The sequence below is a fragment of the Miscanthus floridulus genome, chromosome 18 (assembly GCF_019320115.1).
Source record: "Miscanthus floridulus cultivar M001 chromosome 18, ASM1932011v1, whole genome shotgun sequence".
NCBI lineage: Eukaryota > Viridiplantae > Streptophyta > Magnoliopsida > Poales > Poaceae > Miscanthus > Miscanthus floridulus.
In genome coordinates this window covers 21,158,658-21,174,584 of record NC_089597.1, presented here as the reverse complement: position 1 = coordinate 21,174,584, position 15,927 = coordinate 21,158,658, and the positions used below count along the sequence as shown (strand labels likewise).

Below are 15,927 nucleotides of genomic sequence, written 5' to 3'. Positions count from 1 at the left end.
TGTATATAGTATTACTTAACCAAAGCAAATCAGATTATCACAAACACTCGGATGATAGGAAGGCAGTTCCTAAGATGTCCATGCGTGGGAAGAGCATTACTTCCGCAAATCAGATGAGATATAGGAAGGCCAGGAACTCACCAAGTGGCTTGATAGGATGACCTTGGCACCCTTGTTGATGAGGTGCTGGGTGGTGCAGGAGGCACAAAAATGCAGCTCCAATGTGCTCCCGAATCCAGGTCCATCCACACGTGGCTCCTGCAATTGCATCGAAGCAACACATCATTTCGCTATCCAGATGGAGACTGGGTGGCGATTCGAATACCAACCACCTAGGGTTCATTGTCTACCTATATGATTGCCAGGGAGAAGCAGGTTGGTAGGGCCGCAGACATCAACAAGGTCGAGCTTGGCAGGGGCAGAGCGATGGGGGGGGGGGTGCCGGAGGCCGGGGTGACGAACGATGGGGCCGTGTGGGACTGCGGCAGGGCCATGTCCCATCTGCGGCGGCGGCGGCGTAGAGCCAGGTAGGGGCGTGACATCAGGGGACGGGGTGTGTAGACTGGGCGCACTTGTGCGAGGGCCGCGTGCAGATTGCAGGCGCTGGAGGTGGAGCGGGAGCGAGCGGGGCGAAGGGAGACTGCGGGGGCATTTACATATTTACCACTATTACGGATGACATCTTACACTGTGTCACTGACACATGGGTCACTGACATGGTATTTTTTATACCACTCACATCGTAATGATGGTAAATATGTAAAAATTCCTAGGATCAAGGGTCAGGGTCGACGGGAAGGGGCGGGGACGCCGGGGAGGCGGCGAATGGGGTAGGGGCGGCGTATTGAGACCGAGTCGAGAGGAGCCGAGGAGGATGAAGGGCCGGCGGTGGGGCCACCTACCGGATAGAGCATGGGGTCGCAGGGGAAGCGATGGAAGCCGGCGTACATAGGATCGCACGGGCAGAGCGACAAGACGAGGTTGGATTGTCGCACAAAAAGTGTATAAGCTTTGTTATTTTTAGTCACTGGAGATAGAGATGTCAATCAAACCCGCGTACCAAATTAATCAGGCCACCTGAAAAGGGTATGAATATAAGGGGATAGGGGCGGGAGACTTAGGGCTCATTCGTTTAGCTCTATTCCTGGCAGGATTCAATGCTGGTGACAGTTTGCTATATAAATTACTGAAGTATTCCTGGCAGGATTAGTTTCAGTGGGTGATTCCCTGCCAAACTGGGACCAATGGCGGCCGGTCACAGAGAAGCGAGGAGGCAGGGAACCGACTCGCGCATACTTGCTGCGGCCTTGCCTTGCCTGACTGCACAACCGCCGAGAGGGATTCTTCAAAGGAGGTACGGCGCAGGTAGACGGGGGTCGCCTTTGGAGGTAGGGACGGGTGGCGGATCGGAGACCGAGGGAGAGCATGCGCAGCCGGCAAGCGACGGCGAGGGCTTTCAAATCGTCGGTGGCCCGGTGGGAGACAGAGGGGAGTGAAGGGAAACGTTGGGCTGGGCCGTTAAAATTTGAAAGGCTACGGCCGAGTTCATCAGAACGATTGGCCCATGATTCTTCAGTTTGCGTTTCACTTGTAGCATCTGAAATCCACCCAGTTTCCATCTCAAAAGAAATATGCAAAAATTCCACAGGAAATTCGAGATAAAATTCGTGTGTGATGCTGTAGCTACAACAAATGAGACCAAATTTAACAAATGACATGAAAGACTGTTTTCCAAAAGAATAAGGAGCAAATAATTTGTGAGAATGCAATCTATCGTCGGAAAGCAAGGGCAAGTACCAGATGGCTACTGCTATTTCATTTACCAGTCGTACCGTTTCATCAGGAAAACAAAGGTATCCTTGCTTAAAAAAAAAACAGAGGTATCCAGGCTACGGGATACTACGTTGGTCGTGAACGGTGAACCCGAACTAGGGCCTTGCAAACCCAAACATAAGGTTATATATACTATTTACTGATGCCTTCTCTGTGAAACGAAATGCTCCTTGTTGCTACAGCATATTATCGGCATATAGTCGTCAGCCATACGTCTTGATGCAGGACGCTAGAAAATTCTGTCATTCCTTTCTTTCCAGATAATCCACGAGACCAAAAAAATCCCATGCTTGATGCTGCAGCTGCTCAAGCAGCTGCTTAGAATAGAACAGAGTGAATTTGGCAAACGACAGCAAACTAGCAAAGCCTACACAAAAATACCGAGCATGAATTCTTCATAACCGTATAGGAAAGTAGAAAAATATTCTAATCAGCTATACGTGGTTAGTGGTCCAGGGAAGCAAGCATTACCATTCCTCAGTTGAGATATTGATTTCAGAAGGAAATATATGTATTTGATTGATGATGGAACAGTAATCTGATTCATTTGTAAAATTTGGAGCAGGATGCAGAACAGGACATCACATTGTCACCACAAATTACGCAGGTCATGAACCAAAACAAGTTGCTTCTAAAAACAAATCCACCCAGACATCCAGGTGAAACATACTCCTTTATACAGCATGGGCATAAATAAACATTAATGAAACAACTTTGCACAAACGCATGTCTAGATTAAAATATAGCGTATGCAGATAATACTTGAGTCTTGGAGAGTAGATATAATAATACATAGTCCTAAATACGGTACGAAAATCTCTTAAGGCACCGATAACAAAACCACAGAGATTACATGAGAGTACATACTACATAATCCCAAGGCACTAAGCAAGATAGGCTGAGTCCATCACACAGCATCAGCAGGGAAATACCATGTCAGACTCCACCGGCCACGCAGATGACGAGGAACTGTTGCAGTCTGTGACAACAAAGGTATAATCATCCCATTTTACACACCAGAGTCTCCAAGAGGATCTTCAGGGTGATCTGGCCAAAGATAGTCAGACATGAAATAGTATATGCAATCCTCTTGAATTCCATTGCCTTCTCCAGCAGGGAAAGACTTGGAGCAACGCCTACCAACAAAGAGTGCTTGGCCACCTAAATTTTTGACACGTCTCCATTGGTTGGGGTTGGTGCTCAAATCTGCCTCAAAGATCTCAAATGAAGTAGTGCGAACATGCTCAAAGTAATTTCTGGCTGCTAAAAGCCTCCGGGGAATCTCAAGCCATCGTATCACCATCAACAGTCTACCACAACATTCAACTAGATATTTGGTGACCATACGTTCCTTCTCTGACAGGGGCTTGGGCAGGTCAGGTATGTTATCCATGGAGTTAATTACATTTTCTATGGATGAAATCTTTGGCTTACTACCAAGGCCATAACTAATCTCAAAGCTTATGAGATTTTGACCAAAATCAAGACCATAAAACTTCCCATCAAAAAATGTAACATCAATGAGCCGCTGAAATCGATCTAGGAAGTTTCCTCTGGAGAAGTCAAAGGCAATTGGTGGTTGGCAAACACCAATTGTAGTGTAACCACCATCATTCAGGAACAGCACAGCTACAGGGGAATCTGGTGATGAGTCCAGGGGTGAGGAAACAACAAGCTTATACCGACATGGATTGCGTGTGGAGTATTTATTAAATAGCTCCATGCCCATGGCCTTAGGAAGATCCACCGTGGCCTTGGAAAAAGGGTTCACCAGTGAGCATCCACCATCACTTCTCACAACGAACAACCAGTTGTTAATGAAACCATAGCAGCAACCATCATATTGTTCAGGCATTCGGATAATTTCACCACCTGGGATACTCAGGAAGCTGCCATCAAAAAGGATGAGACACGGGTTCAGAGGGGGTAGTGCTTGCAGGCGAGCTTGGAGCGCCATGGCCAGCAGACTGCTCTCAGTCGAACACGGTCAGCCAGGATGGGCAGCCGCTTGAGGACAAGTCCAAGGAGTTCTGGCTGCAGGTCTGGCCACGATGAAGATTGTGTGGTCTTCATCACAAGAGATCCCAAGCCTAGAAAGAAATGAAACAAGGTTCATGGTTCACAACGTAAGCAGAAAATTTAACCATGTGCACTGGCATGTGCAGTGATATTAAGTGTAGGTCACAATTCAAGCAAACAACTACCGCTGAACTTATTCCTGCATTAAGACATAAGGGTGTTTGCCTTGATGGATGAACTCACCCTAGATGGAATGGTCCATCATAGTTCATACCATGAATTCGGTGGGATGGAACATTCCCTCATTCTTATATAATCATGTGCCTGTGAGGAATGAGGTGATGATGGATCAACCCGTTCCATACCTCAAACGAAACATGGGTGCAATGAGAAGGTGATGGATCACCTCATTCCTCTAGCCAAACAGCCAATCAAACACCCTAAAAAGAAAAGAAGACTCCCTCATCCGGCAGACTGCCCTCTTTGTGGCAAGGAGGAAGAATCAATTTAGCGCCTGTTGATCTCCTGTGATTGCTTGACAGGTTTGGTTGATAATTTTCCAGTGGTTGGGCCTCATTGCCATCACACCCCCAACCTTGCTGGTGGTACAGGGCAGTAAACAAGGTATCTACGGAGGTCAGGAAAGGGCTTAATTCACTCAATACTCTTGTGGCTTTAGAAATTTAGAAGCATCACATCAACTGTGTCTTCATTTATGCAAATCCAAGTATCTCAGTGGTGCGGCAAACAGTCACAAATGGGTGCATTCTTTGGTGCGTTGTTGGAGCAAAAGGACTGCATGAGTTACTTACCAGGCACCCCATTAGGCTAGTGGTCTTGGTTTATGGTTGTTTGGTTGCACGCTATGGCAGGCTTGCTGCTGGTGCTATCCTTGTAATAGTTTTTTTTGGGTGTGTGATAGTCTTTTTTAGGGTGTGTGATAGTTTTTTTCAGGGTGTGTATTGCGACCGTGCATCTTGGGTCGGTTTGTGTCTTTCGGGGGTTTCTCTAACAACAACCTCCCATCCCCTCCCCCTGGTATTGGCTTATTTCTTAATGAAATGATACACAATATTTTGCGTGTTTGAGAAAAAAAGATAATGCGATATGGACTGAGCATATCTCGATCGGTGGGATATGTGGGTGGACACTCCGCTTCGCCTAGGCTCAATGCCTCTTTAGCTGAGAATTGGTGCATTCTGTTTCTTTCTTCTTTTGATAAAAGGATACCTAGTTCATCTTGGGCAATCTCATTTATTAACAGAACTGATGATTTTTTTTTCTACATAAACAATGAGCCAGACTAAAGTATGTCATATTGCTAAGGAATTGCCTGAATCCTTCAAAATCTCTATGCTTCAGAGTGGGGAAAGCAAACTGAAGTAATGAACTCATGTTATGTAATTGCAGTTGCAGTACAATATTCAGAAACTATATCGACCTATGAGATATTATATCCTAAAAAAATGACGAAGTTGCAGTTCTAATGAAGCAAAAACCCACACCAAGCTACTGTAGTTAAATTAGTCGGAAAAGGGGACAGGGACCAGGGAGACATAAACCGAATCTAATGGCACTCGACAATCTAGAAGTGAGGCAATAGGAAGGAAAGAAGGAAGGGGACGGACTGCTACCAGGGACTACCAACAGCCGCTCGTGCCCTGCTGCGGCGAGATGCGCCGGCGCTTGCGCGAACAGGACGCGACCGGGGTGCGAATGCTGCAGCAACCGGCGGGATTCGCCGATGAGGCAGCGCACAGGTAGAACAGCTGTGGACAGCAGAGGAGGGTCGGAGGGCCGATCTTCTGCAGCTAGGCTTACATCGCCGAGGACGAACAGCGGGTGGCGAGGGTTTGTCGGATCGGCGGTGGAGAGAAGCAGCCGACAAAAATGAGGAAGGGGAGACAGGAGAGGATGATTCCGCTCTTGGGCCTTCGTGTCGGGCCGAGAAGCTCCGTTTCAGTCTCTTTTTCTATTTTTTTCCTTTTTTTTTTTGCAAATCCTGCAGTACTAATTTACTGTATGAAATCTGCAGGGATTCAACCAAAATCAGACAGAAAGCTCATGTTTGGTTCAGTATCGCACAATACGATCTTTGACGAATTAAACAACAGGCGCACTGGAACTTCGCCAAAAAAAGAAAAAAAAGAAACAAATGGTCCACACAACATAAAAGCAAAACAAATTTGACAGAGAACTCATATATTCGCTCTGAAGCTGCATAGGACGATCCAACAAATTTGACGACCTAAAGCTGCAGCTCCAGGGAGGGACCAAAAACCTAATAGAGTCCTCAAAATCATGAGATCAGTAGCAAAACAAATACCAGCCAGCTATGACTCAGGCGACACCAAACAGTCAGGCTCATCAGTTTTGCTGCTGGCACCAATTTCAGCAATGACAACAATTTGTTGAGTCTCATCTTATTAAAACGGACCAGAAATCTCAGAGCATATGAAAGAACAGCAGAAGCTCAGGCAGCTCAGGTACCAAAATTCAAACTAAAAAAACGAATACTAGCACTAAACATAGCTTATGCACATAATACATGAGTCCTGAAGAATAGATAATAGTTAGTACTATGGTTCAACAACAAATCACTAATGTTCTAACTAGACATCAGATAATATTTCAGAGTACATAATACATAGTGTTACATAATCCCAATACACTAACAAAGCTAAGACGGTTTGATTATATAGGATCAGCAGGAATATCCATGTTGGACGCCACTGGCCACCATTATAATGCGGCACTGGTGCGTTCTCTGACAACAACAGAGTGATCATCCCATTTCTCATGTTGTACACGTCAGAGTCACGAAGAGGATCTCCAGCGTAATCTGGCCAAGGATAGTCACACATGAAATATATGCAATCCTCTTGAATACCATCGTACTCTTCAACAGCAAAAGACTTAGAGAAATGCCGGCCAACGAAAAGCGCTTGGCCACCCAACTTATTGACCCGTCTCCATTGACCAGGATTGGTGCTCAAATCTGCCTCAAAGACAGCAAATCCAACAGTGCGATGATGTTCGAAGAAAAGACTTCTAGAAGGGGGACAATCATTGTGAATAAATCGAATAACCCTCAACAGCCTATCACAACATTCAACCACATATTCCCTTATCATATACACCTTTTCTCTGGATAAGGAGTGGGGCAAGTCCCGTAAATAAGCATCCATTGAGTTGATTATGCATTCAGTGGATGAGATCTTCGGCTTATTGCCGAGGTCATAACCAATCTCAAACATAAGAAGCTTGTCACAAAAAGCAATTCCATACAGCTTCCCATTGAAGAAAATAACATCATGCAGGTACCTGCACTGGTTCCAATGCTCCCGCCTCTGGACATGTCTGTAGCAACTGGTGGCTGGCAAATACAAACTCTACTGCCATTACCATCGTCCAAGATCAGCACGGCAACAAGGGATTCTGGTGAGGTGTCCAGGGGTGAGGGAACCACGACCTTATAAAACAGAGGATTACGTCGGGGGTCCTGATTGAACCAGTCTTCACGCCAAACAGTGGCTAGCTTAGGAAGGTCCAGTGTTGCTTTTGAGAAAGGATTCATCAATGAGCACCCTCCATATCTTTGCATTAGGAAGAGCCAGTTGTCAATGGAACCATAGCAGCGTGCATCATCTGGTACAGCCATTCGGATGATCTCAGCATCTGGGATGCTCAAAAAGGTCCCATCAGGGAGGGTTAGCCACGGGAGTGGAGGGGGCAGGGACTGCAGTCGGGCATTGGTGCGCCACGGGTGACAGACTGCTCTCACTCGAACACGATCAGCTAGGGAGGGGAGGCGCCTAAGGACAAGGCCCAGGAGCTCTGGAGGGAGGTCTGACCAAGATAAAGACTGCAGCAGCTGCCATCATCAAGTTCTGAAGCAAATTCATAGGGTTCAGAGTTTAACATAGCAAATGGTTGCAAGCAACACTAAATAATTTAGCAGTACAATCAAAATATGAAGATGACCAGCAAACCATTAGACCAGAACAAAGTCCATTTGCTCTACACAGTGCTACTTATGCTTGATCATTGCAGTCTCTAATGGGAGCACCAGCAGTCCAGTTGTCAAGAAACAACCATATCCATTTGTTTGGTAGCAAATACGGTACTGCAACTCTACTTAGGCTTGTTTAGAACTCATGGTGCCAAGCTAAACTGCTAAAGTAGAACCCACGATCTTCTCCTCCAACGACAACCAGAATCAACTAGAAGCAGGAGTACAACGAATTGCGAGGAAAATACAATCACATTTGCAACGACCTAATGTTCTCGCAATAACAATGTTGCCAGGTATTCCACTTTTAGATGCAAAAGCCAGATGGCATTTTGTATTTTTATAGCAGGGGCATACCCTCAAGATACGAGAGCATCTGTAAAAACAATTGTGAAGTCAGATATATTACTATTCAGGACAAGTCGTGCAATTTCTTCAAGACAATGATTCAGAAACTATGGGTGTACACTAGATCTCAGTACTGGTACTCAACATTGAAAATATTTCTGCATTATTTCCTTATATATCCTCTATTACCAAGTTTAGATAGAACAATTGAAAACCTAGTGTTGGCCCAAAAGGTAGATCCGCCGACCGCCGCTGATTCCGGCCCTAAACATGAGAATACAGAGAAAGGAGCAATGAGGCCTTGCCACTTACTCGAGGTGGCCAAATGGGCGGTCGGAGAGGGGAGGTGGTGGAGCCGACTCCGACGCCGGCTGTCGCAGCGGAGGACTGCGGTCTGGAGTTCTCCGAGGCTGGGATGGAGGAGGTAGCTACCGATCCGCCATTGGAACAGCCTGAGATGGTTGAGGGATGGTGATGGGGTGCTGGAGAGTGGAGATACGGTGGCCAGTGGCCAGAAATTGGGGTGGAGGCGGTCGATCTAGGGGCAGCCGGAGGAGGGAGTTCGAGACGAGCGTTGGGGGAGAAGCAAGGTGCGGTAGTGGACTGCACTGGGGAGGACCGAGGACGGGAGACAAATCCAGAACTGAAAGAGGCTTGTCGTGGACCGTGGTCAAAAAGAGTCAAAGCGTATTAGTTATTAGGTTTAAGTAAATGTCTAAAAAAATATCAATCTCGAACTAATATTTTTCTCTATTTCAAATTTTAATTTTTCAGCTATATGCTTAGAAAATTTAAAATAACCTATAATTTAAAATAGAAGGAGTATTATAAATGGTCGTCCCTCACTCCTGCTTCCTATTCTTCTAGTTTGCACTTGTAAAACATGTGCGCCTATAGTTAACACGCAAAACTTTCAACTTTTTTAATATAAAAAAGTAGATACCCTCGCACAGGATTAATCATGGCCTTAGAATTTAATTACACTAAGGTTGGACTAAGTCCAATTAAATCCGACAACAGCCTGTTTCGCTTGCTCGTAAACGATCGTAAATTTCCAGCCGGGAACAGTGTTTTCCTCTCACACCAAACCAGCCAGCAGTAAATAATCCACGATCGTTTACGGCCTCCCGAACAGGCTGATATACATCGTGTTGCAACATGCGAGGTTGCGTATCATCTATATACCGAATAGTAAATACTATTAGATAGATAATGAAATAAGAACGATGCTAACGTGTGACCCGTCGTCTGCCTCGCGCCCACGTCCTCCCCCGCCGTCAACCATCGGCCCTCGTTCTTGTCCCCGCCCTCGCCCCCGCCGACGCACACCACCACGCCACGCCCGCGGCAGCCTTCTCTTTCCCCTCTCCCCTCCCACCGCCGCCATGGCCATCGTCAAAGTCCTGGTTCCCCTTCGGCTTCTTTTGTTTCTTGTTGAGTCTGAGTCATTGTCAAGGTTCCCCTCCCTTTCCTTGTTTTTTTTGTGCATGTTCCTCCGTGTGCATGGTTTTTTTTACTTTGCTTTTTGACTGTATAAAAAAATTTATATCTATACCTAATATTAAAGAGTCAAAATTTATGATATTTTTTTGTCCAACCCCTCCCTAAACTACCTAGATAGTGGAAAGTTTTTTTCATCTCACTTTTTTACTTTCCAAAACTGCACTTACATCCTCCGTGTCCGGTATGTGACGTGAAACAACTCAGTCTAACGATTGTCAACACGGAGTCTAATTCCAAGACGTATTGGGTCACGCCCTCGGTATCTCGTATGTGACCTAAACTCATAACCTGTGTTTATACGAGTTAGAACTACTCGCGTCTAGATGATACATAGTCCGATTTCCTAGTTGCAACGTACGAGCACATTTGCTAGTATGGTATAATTGACAAAAGATCATATCAAGGGAACTAGCTTTCTTGGTTATTAAGTTTTCTTCATGTGTGATGGACTTGGACTCTCCTTGGCCAATCAGATTCTTGAAGATAACTTTCCTTCAGGGCTTACTAATTCTAATTGGTATATAGGGCTGATTGGTACCAATAGATCTAGAGTTAGTTCCCTACCAAAAAAGTCCAAAGGGTAGTTTCCCTAGCCTATAAATATGCAACTTAGGATTCTATGATGCCCTCCCTCACAAGTACAAGATTATTTGCAGGTGCTAGGGTTTAGTTTTGTCATCATCATCATCAAGGTGATCAAGTGCAAAAATCATTGGCATTGAAGGAGTGATCATATCAAGAACCCTTGAAAAGCATTGGGTTGTTTGATCTGGATCTATATCAAAAGTGAGACCTGCAGTTGGAGAGCAACCAAAAAAAGATCTGAGCATACAAAGGATCACTGAAAGTTTTGGAGCTTTTCTTTTATCTGATATCTAATCTATATCAAACTGCAATTGGGAGGCAACTAGGCAAAAGATCAAGATTTAACTGCATTCCACAGGTAAAGTTTTTTTTGTGTGTTTATAGTTCTGGTTGTGTTCCTTATTCAGATTGGCTTCTCTGTCTTCCATCATGTACTTAATTGCTTGCTTAATTGCTTAGGACCTTTCCAATTCTCAAGGTATCTTTAGATAGATCTCTTAATTATACCGTTGCGATTCTCTAGGCATCTTTAGATTAGATCTATTAATTAAAAAAAAGAAACCTTACTGAAGAGGACAAATATATATACACGGTAAAAAAAAATAGGCTTAACCGTCCCGTCCGTTCGTCTGGCCGCGGCCTCTGTCAGGCGTCAGTGCGTTGCCCCGTCGATTGGACTTTCGGCGGGACTGCGACCGCGAGTGTCCGCGCATTAGCGGCTCGGGTCGGCGCCCTTCGCCATTTGCGTCGCCGTCGCCGGCCCGTGTCTGCGTTCTGAGTCGTCGGCCGGCTCGCCGATCTCCGCGTGCTCGCGTCGGCCGTTGCCCGTTGGTGTCCCGGCGAGGCGGCGACTCGCTCGGCCATGCAAACCGGCTCTTCACCGCTGGTGCTGGGCGGTGCTGGGCCGCATTAATCTTGGGCATCCGGCTTTGCTCTGGTAGAAGTTAGCTTTTATCTTATACATAACTGAATTTTGGGTCACAACTCAACAGAGACCCCATTTCGTAATTATCTCCATCTGACCAAATTACATGAAAAGTTTTTTCTGGTTTATTAAGAAATTATAAGAAATTCTTCATTGTGTATTCACGATTTTACCATACATGGTGTTGCAGGTTTGCAACTGCATTACATGTTCACGTCCTCACTAACCGCCCCCACTACTCCTACTTGCCATTCCATTTGAACAGGAACCACCACGCGGAAGTGCCGAGGTGCTACACATGGACGCGCACAGAGACACCAAGCCCTTCGTCTCCCCCATCACGGCCACCGCCATACAGCGGAGCCTCCACGGCCCTAGCGCCCGTCAGCCGCCGGCGTTGCCATCGGAGCACGGTGGCGCTCGAGTGTTAGCCGGCCTGCAACCGCAAGCTCAGCCTCAAGCAGCAGCGTGCGTCCTGAACCGGGCCGCTTCGGAGCTGTCGGGCGGTGTCGGCGGCCGAACCAGTGGCGCCGATGAGGCACTCGAGGGTGCCTCGGCTCGCCGTCCTTGCCTTGCACCGCGGTTGAGTAGGAATTCTGGAGCGCCGGCGATATTATGACGCGGCGGCGACGGGCTCTGCGCCGCAGCCTCCGAGTATGTCACTATGCTGAAGTTTTTTTTTGTGCGAATTCTGTTATTTCTTCGTAGCATGTATGCCTCTACGCTCGATGTTGACCACTTTACTCCGTTGCAGGTGTGCAGAATCGCATGTGCATCCACCCTGAATTTCTCCACTCCAACGCAACTTCGCATAAATGGCCATTGGAGGTAAGCTTTTGTGTAGTTTCACCGTTCCCACTATTGCATTGTGTCTTACTTCCTTTTCCTTGTTACAGCCGTGGCAGAGTTGTTGGATAACGCTGTGGATGAGGTAATTGAACAGATTCATTGTCAAGCCACACGCTTTGATTATTCTGGGTTAAATGTGTGACTGGATTTTTTTTGACAAACAGATAGAAACTGGTGGTGCTACAACAATATTGTTGGACAAAGTCATCGACAAACGGAATGGATCACCAGCTTTACTAATTCAAGGTTCTGATTGTTATATTATAATTAATGTGATAGCATTATTTTAAATGATATTTGATTGGATTAATAAACCAAAATACAAACTTATAAACTTCACGGTTTTTTATGGAGTTTGTAGGAACTAGAGAGTTTGCTCATGCTTGCACTATAATGAAGCTTACTTTAAAAAATTAGGCAAATATGGATATACACGTATATATGAATTTAAAACTGACAGAGTGCAGTAATTTCCGGCTACCATACAGATGATGGTGGAGGCATGGATCCTGATTCTTTGAGGCGGTGCATGAGCTTTGGATTTTCAGAGAAACAATCAGGATCTTCGATTGGACAATGTATTGCCAACTTTGTGTTATAATCTGCAAGTCATCTTCTGAAAACCAATTGTCTAACATTTTGGCATTTACTACTCTGAGTAGATGGAAATGGATTTAAGACTAGCACAATGCGGCTTGGGGCAGATGCTATTGTTTTTAGCCGCTGCACAAAGAGCGGGTACCATATAAACTCACTTAGATCTGTTTCCTTTTGCGAACTACTTTTCTTTGTCCATTGAAATAATGGCAAGTTATTACTTGTTCTCAGTGAGCCTACACAATCCATTGGCCTCCTATCTTACACTTTCTTGGTGGAAACTGGACAGACAGATGTTGTAGTTCCTGTGGTACGTTGTGTGATTTTATTTTTTATTTGTTTGGCATAAAAAACTACATGTATACCCACTTCCCTTATTTCTGATGACACCTTTTCTCTTCTTAGGTGGATTATAAATGCAATCTAATGAAAGGACAAACTCAGAGATTGGAGCGTCATGGTTCAGAGCTATTCTCCTCAAATTTGTCAGTGTTGTTGAAATGGTCCCCTTTTGCAACAGAAGAAGAGCTGATGCAGAATGTATGCTAAACCTGCCATCCTTTTGAAGTCTAGAGATACAATATTTTGTTTAAAAAAACACTATTTATTAGATCAGCAAACTTAGACCTTCCGAAGGTACAAGCTGGATAGATTGCTCGCTAATTCAATACATGCCACAACTCATGTATAGAAAAGCATTTAAAATAGTAAAATTCAACAATTGGTGTAGCTACTGCAATGTGATTTAGTATTTATTATTAATATATCGATTATCCAAAATTCTAATGGTTGTTGCAATCTATGGTTGATGAGCAGTTTTGTGACATTGGTCCACATGGCACCAAGATTATAGTGTTCAATTTGTGGTCCAACGATGATGGTAAATTGGAGCTCGACTTTGACATGAACCCAGAGGTATAACAATCAAATATGGAGTATACCACTTGAATGTTTTAGCGTAATCATTGTTTTTGCTGTTAAAGTAATATACTTAACTTTGATGATTGCTTCTCTTGGACAATTTTTACCAGCTGTGTAAAACTGATATTTTAAAATTTATTGTGTTTTGTAGAATGTTTTTTAAGAGGAGTTTATTTTCTTCTATTTGTTTATGTTGAATATTGTCAGAGTGCGTTCTTACATGTGTTTGGTGTTTGCCGCTAGGCTGCTCATCAAAGTTCTTGGGATTTGTTTGTATTTCAGGATATTATGATTAGTGGAGCACCAAATCCAGAAGAAATTAGTAACTCTGTGAAAAGGACTAATGAGAACCATTTGGCAAATCGACTACGCTATTCTCTTAGGGTGAGTGTCATATAGTTTACCACTCCCACACAATACCTGTGAATTGGTTGCTGACATAGCATTCTGCAGGTCTACGCTTCTGTGTTGTATCTGCAGCTACCAGATTACTTTAGAATCATACTTCGAGGGCAAGAAGTTAAGCGTCATAGCATTGTCGCTGACCTAATGTATCCTGAATGCATCACTTATAAACCCCAAGGTTGCGGAATAAAGGAGGTTTGCCTTAGTTTATCTTTTTTTACTTGAGCACATAACTTGTTGGTTTACTTTTTACCGTATGAATACTGGGTTTCATACTTCTGTTCTTGTTTCTCCTTTTTGCATTCTCTTTGGTTGATTCAGGCTGGGGTTCTTACAACTATTGGATTCTTAAATGGTTCCCCAACTATTAGCGTGCACGGATTTAATATCTACCATAAAAATCGCCTTATTTTGGTGAGCTTCCTGACCCCTTGCATTGAATCACTTCATGAAAATAAGTTCTACACTATTATCTTTTTCTAACATTTCATTTTAAAAAAATCTACTACAGCCATTTCATAGAATTCTGAGTTCTGCAAGCAGCAAAGGTAGAGGCGTCTCCGGAGTACTAGAGGCAGGCTTCATCAAGCCCACTCATGACAAACAAGACTTTGAGAAGTCGCAGCTGTTTCAGAGGCTGATCAACCGCCTGAAGGACATGACTAATGAGTACTGGTAAGTTCCAGGTTCCTGCTATCTGTTTCTCCCAAATCTACTAGCACCAATACAATTCTTGCTTCGCCTCAAATGCCACCATGTAAATGTCTCGATTCTTCCTTAGGGATATTCACAGTCACAAGATTGGATATGTGAAAACGCCACGCAGGAGTGCAGCTCCCACTCCTGCTCCTCCTGCAGTGATGATGCTGCCAATAGCAAATGGCACTGCTCAAGAACCATCAGAGTGGAGTTCACCTGATCCGACGCCACCCTTGAGATCCCACAGCAAATACGTGAACGCAGTTCCGATCGCCTTTGCGCCTCCTGTTTTCCACTCAGCGTCAGTCAAAACAGAACCTGTTGCACCAGGAGAGCCTATGGGGTGCTCTCCGTCCCCGCCAAACATGCAGACCGTGCAGGCCAACCAGACGAGCTCACCTTCCATGACGCCTGGCACCGGTTCGGCAGAGACAAGGAAGAGGAGGAATGACGAAGCTGCTCTGACGGTTGCGATTAAAAGGCAGGCTATGCAGGATTTGGCTGGCAGCAGCTCCGCTACTGATCAGGTTAGTAGTAAGTACAGACAGCCTTGTTGTTCATCTAAGCTAGTACATGCCTTGATTGTTATGCGATCTCTATGTTATATTGATTTCGATCTCTTGGCGAAACAGGTATGCCAGTATATGGGAGAACGAGAGCTGAGGGAATTTTCCTTCTTGAAGATGGAAAACCAGATGCTCCATGAAGAGTGAGCCTAACAACTAATCTTGCTTTGGTTTAATTTCATCCTATAGTGGTTTTGCCAAAGTGGTGTCTAATGCATTTCTTTGTTTTGTATTTTTTTCTCTATAGGTGCTCGCATTTTGAGACGGCCGAGAAGGAGCTACTACTCAAGGTAAAATTCTCTGCCTTCCTGTGATGACGAGTATGACGAATTGAACCTGGCCATGTGATTATTTGTGTCGAACAGGAACAAAATCTGCGGCTCGAAATTGAGAAGGCGCGGGAGCAGTACAAGAGCCTACTGGACGAACACGTTTCGGTGTCAGCTGTGCCGGCACTGCGTTAGGCGTCGCTTCCCAAGTCACCTGGCGCGCGCGGTTTGCCATTGAACCTGACCTCGTGCCTAGCTCTTCATGACATGTATGTATGGTCATATTCAGCATGCCAGATAACCGAACACTACGGTGCTTTTGGACGGCCTGCCGGCTGCCGGTGTACACTGTAAAGTACTAGACATAGCGCGAAAGGCATGTGTGCTCAGAAGCTC

General features: G+C 45.0%; 3 protein-coding genes across 3 annotated transcripts; 1 reads left to right on the top strand and 2 right to left on the bottom strand.

Moving 5' to 3' along the window:
- Nucleotides 1-2,500: 2,500 nt before the first annotated feature.
- LOC136521766 (uncharacterized) lies at nt 2,501-5,759 on the bottom strand. The gene is made up of 2 exons (XM_066515542.1): nt 5,487-5,759; nt 2,501-3,923 (listed from the first exon to the last, which is right to left on the bottom strand). Exon 2 carries the CDS (start codon nt 3,788-3,790, stop codon nt 2,843-2,845), a length of 948 nt encoding a protein of 315 aa, XP_066371639.1. The 5' UTR covers nt 3,791-3,923; nt 5,487-5,759; the 3' UTR covers nt 2,501-2,842.
- A 426-nt stretch (nt 5,760-6,185) lies between these two features.
- Nucleotides 6,186-7,732, bottom strand: LOC136523433 (uncharacterized; the record flags this gene model as incomplete). The annotated part of the gene is made up of 2 exons (XM_066517119.1): nt 6,186-6,274; nt 7,177-7,732. Coding segments are annotated over 2 exons (645 nt in total), but the record flags the coding sequence as incomplete, so codon positions are not given.
- A 3,791-nt stretch (nt 7,733-11,523) lies between these two features.
- LOC136523432 (protein MICRORCHIDIA 6-like) lies at nt 11,524-15,927 on the top strand. The gene is made up of 17 exons (XM_066517118.1): nt 11,524-11,773; nt 11,980-12,048; nt 12,116-12,156; nt 12,239-12,320; nt 12,563-12,652; nt 12,737-12,812; nt 12,903-12,981; nt 13,077-13,211; nt 13,488-13,586; nt 13,875-13,976; nt 14,046-14,192; nt 14,319-14,411; nt 14,509-14,672; nt 14,779-15,223; nt 15,329-15,405; nt 15,510-15,552; nt 15,628-15,927. Exons 1-17 carry the CDS (start codon nt 11,524-11,526, stop codon nt 15,724-15,726), a joined length of 2,091 nt encoding a protein of 696 aa, XP_066373215.1. The 3' UTR covers nt 15,727-15,927.

What these genes read in the sequence shown, in the direction of transcription:
- LOC136521766 (XM_066515542.1), bottom strand. Translation starts at nt 3,790, where the DNA reads ATGGCGCTCCAAGCTCGCCTGCAAGCACTACCCCCTCTGAACCCGTGT.
- LOC136523432 (XM_066517118.1), top strand. Translation starts at nt 11,524, where the DNA reads ATGGACGCGCACAGAGACACCAAGCCCTTCGTCTCCCCCATCACGGCC. An exon ending in TGGATAACGCTGTGGATGAG is followed by an intron (nt 12,157 to 12,238) that starts GTAATTGAACAG and finishes TTTGACAAACAG; the next exon opens with ATAGAAACTGGTGGTGCTAC. An exon ending in ATAAAAATCGCCTTATTTTG is followed by an intron (nt 14,412 to 14,508) that starts GTGAGCTTCCTG and finishes AATCTACTACAG; the next exon opens with CCATTTCATAGAATTCTGAG.